The sequence below is a fragment of the Fulmarus glacialis genome, unplaced genomic scaffold (assembly GCF_000690835.1).
Source record: "Fulmarus glacialis isolate BGI_N327 unplaced genomic scaffold, ASM69083v1 scaffold23348, whole genome shotgun sequence".
Lineage (NCBI taxonomy): Eukaryota > Metazoa > Chordata > Aves > Procellariiformes > Procellariidae > Fulmarus > Fulmarus glacialis.
Genome location: NW_009229283.1, coordinates 35,851 through 40,213, shown reverse-complemented (window position 1 = coordinate 40,213; position 4,363 = coordinate 35,851). Strand labels below are relative to the sequence as shown.

The 4,363-nt window shown below is 52.5% G+C and overlaps 1 protein-coding gene across 1 annotated transcript in view; it reads right to left on the bottom strand.

Annotated features, from left to right (window-relative positions):
- Positions 1–4,093: 4,093 nt before the first annotated feature.
- Positions 4,094–4,363, bottom strand: part of ACSF3 (acyl-CoA synthetase family member 3) — a gene marked incomplete at its 3' end in the record, with an annotated part of 33,040 nt that continues 32,770 nt past the window's right edge. Inside the window, exon 6 of the mRNA XM_009583814.1 lies at positions 4,094–4,271. Coding sequence (XP_009582109.1) covers positions 4,094–4,271 — 178 coding nt within the window. The remainder of the gene's footprint in view (positions 4,272–4,363) is intronic.

The following is a 4,363-nucleotide window of genomic DNA, read 5'->3' as shown; positions in this document are numbered from 1 at the left end:
CGCAACACCACGAGTTCAGATGCTTCTCAAAAGAGCCATGATCTTGAATTCATCAAAAAGTCACTGCAGCATCATGCCTTTTTGTCTGCTTTTTTTTCTTCCTATAACACATACACACATACTTGCTCCTTCTCTAACTGGAGGCACAACACAGGCACATTTGCAGAGGGATGCCTGCACAGGCTTCCCGCACAGCGCACACACGGTGTCTGCCGCTCGTCCCGGGGGGAGGAAACACAGGTTTGCAGTTGTTGCACTAAATGCCTGGTCCTTCCAAGATTTCCCTAGAAACCGAGCAGGGAGCTGCAGGAGCACGCTGTGGAGAGAGTGCTGGTGGCCACAGTCTGCGTCGCTATTTTTTCCTCCTATCGTGGAGGGAATGACCATCCTCAACATGAGGTTGTTTTCTTGGGGAAGAGAGTTTCATGGAAGAAAAGGTGATTTTAATAAAGGAGCTGTCAATCAGAAAGGAAAATGACTGCTGCCATGTAAGTGTTGGCTCTTTTTTTTTGGTTCCTATAATTTCTGGGAAAAAACCATGATAACTCAATTTACAGGAACAACAACCAGAAACAGAGAACTGGCCTGAGGAAATACTGAGGAAATAAATGACCTGCAGCCAGAAAAGACTTAAAAATTCAAGATTCCTTTGTGAGCCTTGCATTTCAGGAGGCAGCCCAGAAAAGCACCCGCTGAAAGACTTTAGCAGGCACCTTGCAAGGTTTGAGCACCATCCCTCACCCCGGGGGCAGGTATGGAAGGGAACCGGTGCTCAGACCACATGAGCCCCGTGCAGCAGTTCCAGGTTAACTCCGATCACAAAACGAAAGGAGGGAATGAGCTGCAGTGACTCTTGGCTTTGTGTGTGTAAACTCTGGATGGATACCCAGGTAGAGCCCCAAACTGACTATACTCAGCAAAACCAGTAGGACATGCCACCTCGTGAGACGGGAAGGGTACGCACAGAGCCCGCGTTTGGTGCTCAGCATGCGGAGACATCACACCGCTTTCTGTTTCATAGTACGGCGAGTGCCAACCGTGTGACATCCCTCCCCGTGTGCCCCGTCTCCGTGCGGTGCCACCCCGGAGCAGTGCCCTTCCAGAGACCGACTCCCGACGAGGTGCAACATGCCAGGGTTATCCCTGCAGTAATTATCCTTCATTTGCTGACCCACTGTTTTTTTGGATTGCCATTAACAATGACAGCTGAGGAGTTATCCGCACTGTCTCCAAGTTTACCCTCTCCAAACTTCATCCCTGCCGCAGCTTAGCGCACATTCCCCATGTTCTTGGGGGACATGGGGGACCCGGCCACCGCCTGCAATCACACCATCGTCTGCTTTAGGTGACCTGTAGGTCACTTGGTGGGAACCCACACGAGGGTCCAGCAGCGAGAGGAATGCTAGCAGAGAGTCAGAAATACCATCGCCTGCATTTCGGGAGCACTATGCGCATGCATGCAGCCTCAGCTTTAAAACACTGACCTGTATGACCTGCAAACGGCAGATATAGCAGATTATAGCCTGGCAGCGGCCAGGCTTTGCCTCTTTCAGATTCTGCCAGTACGATCTCCACTCTAAAGTTACCCACCACTGCTTAATGGGGGTAATTCACCCTCCAGATCCCGGTCGCTATGATGGGACACAACCTCCTCGGTTCCCTGAAGTGGTTTTTTACCACCGCAGGGACGTTTGCCATCTCCGAGTGAGCCCCAAAGGCTGTCATCGCGGCAGGGGCAGGCAGGGTGAGCAAGGGGCGGCGGGGCTCGCTCACGGCACCGCCAGCTAAATGAGGCTGGGGAAAAGAATAGCCCCATCGACCCGACATCCGTGAGAGACGGAGCAAGCGGTCAGGAGAGGAACGAAAGGAAAGAAAGGCAAAGAGTGGAGGAACGGGATGGGGAAGAGAATTAAAAGCCTGCTGTCCTCCCTAGGCAGCTGTGGGGGACGTCGGGGAGGCAGCCTGGCCGGGGGTCTGCCACTGGGGGGGTCGGCCAGGCACCCCCCGACCCAGCCCGAGCCTCCCACGCCTGTCTCCGCTCCCCCCCCTTATTTCTAGCTCTGAGCTTTACTCAGCTAGTGAAAGGGTTAAGTTTAATTTATACTGATTTCTATTTAATATCATTCTCTCCCCGTAGGAGCCGGCAGCTGTGAGCTGATTGTACTCTCTCATTATGCAGTCTGTATCACTAATGGCCTGTGACAAAGGCATGCCATCTTCCCGGCCTTACCCCCGAGAGCCAATTAAACACACATACTCCCTTCCTGTTTGCAGCGCATTACAATGAAATTAAACTGAATTTCAAAATCATTTTCTCCTAAAGACATCTCTTTGCAATAATTAATGCATGCTATTCCTTTGCATCTGAAATATTCATCAGGATTGTTGACTAAAAAAATTTTTAAAGCTGATTGCCCTGCACCCTGTACATCGCCTGATGAGGCTCCAGCCCCAGCCTGCGGTACCCGCCTGGGATGGGGACCCGCGGTGACACTGCCGGCAGGGCAGCTCCACATCTGCTTCGGGATAACAATAATAATAAATCACAGCTTCTTCAAGAACCGTAAATAAGATTACACAGAAGGCATCAGAAATCCAGCCTGACTCCCGGCTCGATGGCACTGCTAACACAGAGTAAAAGAGGGGAATGGGAAAGTCAGAGCTGCGTACATGTTAAGGTTAGGCAGAAATGAGCCATGAGCCATCCCACCCTTCTGCACTGGCAAGATTAATCGGCGGTTGGGCTCGGTGCAACCGCGCTGCCTGTATTTACCCCGCTGCCCAAACGGCTCCTGGCCGGCGGCGGGGGCGGCAGGAGGGTGGGCACGCCGCGATACCGGGGCCAGAGCCTGCCAACCCGTCCCGCCGCCAGTTTAGTATTTAATCTAAATTGCAGAACGGCGCCGGGGAACAGGAACCTCTGACCGAGGAGGTCTCTGACCTCTCACCACGCCACGCGCAGAGCGGAGGTGTGATTTGAAGCACATAACTTATTCATCTGTCACATCTATTCTATTTGGGAAAGGTCTTCAGCCTGCTATGCTCTTGAATTTGTTATCCCTCACGATGGGCAGGATTAGTCCTAAGAGTTCTCCTCTGAGAACCTACCGTCCCAGCCACAGCAGCTTCAGGTACGGACAGTCCCACAGCATCATCTGCTGTCACAGGATAACGGGATCTTTTTTCTGTTTGTAAATATTTGATAAAACGTACCAAGGCGCACACAGGACCCACCTGCAATAGGTACTGTTATTATTAGGGTATTATCTTCTGGTGAAATTTGATTTGAAAGAAGCAAATACCAGCGGTGAAACATTTCATGTTTCAGAACCATTTCTCTTAGTTGAAAGGGAAAGGCAAGTCCTGAGAAACCCCAAAAAAGAAACATTTCCTTTGCACTTCCACAATGTATCATGTAAAATTAAAATGAGCCTTGGTTTCAAATTAAAAGGTCTCTTTATTTGGAAGACTCAACTTTTCACTTTAAAAAGATGTTCTGGCCATTTCAAAACCTCTTCCCGAACCGCTCCCTGAAGACACCCGCTGTGATTTTTCCCCAGGAAGTTCAGCTTTCCATCAATTACTATTTTCTGACTGACAAATGACGGTCCCTTGAAGAGCTCCCACGCGAGCCCAGCGGCCAAGCCCACGACCCCAGCCCACCCCACGCAGCCACACTGCCCATGCTCATGGCTTTGACCCTACACACCTTGTCTTTAAGCACTCAGCCATGACCAGGAGAGCCAGCTCCCCCGCAGACACCACGCCGGCGGCGAGAGGGGAGGCAGGACGGATCCAGCACTCGGAGCTTAGTGGGGGTTTTCCACTGACGTGGTCCCCGTGTAAGTTAAGCTAAATCCCACCCATCTGCAAAGTTGAAGTCCCCAGAAAACATTAAGCACCAGTATATTATGCTTACAAGCAAGCAACTTCAAACATACCCCATTACTTGGCTGACTAATTATGGCCAACGCAAGCGAAGCCCCTCCCTGAGCCCAGCGTTTGGAAGCACGCCCAGCGTGCACCCCCAGCCAGGCTGTGACCCCCCATCTCCAAACCCCCCCCAGCAGCTGGGGAACCTCAGGGGCCGAACCGGAGCGGCTGCCCCCCTCTGCCAGACGCTGCGGGGAAGCCGTCGCGGTACCTGTTTTGAACCAGCCGTCGGGCGTGAAGGCATCTGCTGTTTCTCTGGGTCTGTTCCAGTACTCGCGGAAGACGGAGGGTCCCTTCACGAGCAGCTCCCCTTCTTGCCCCTCGAGACCCGGTGTCACCTAGGACAAGCACACAGTGAATGCATCCTGGGGAGCAGCAGCGAGCAGTCGTCCCTGCAGCCGCCTCCCCTCCACCGCCTGTCCCCCACCAC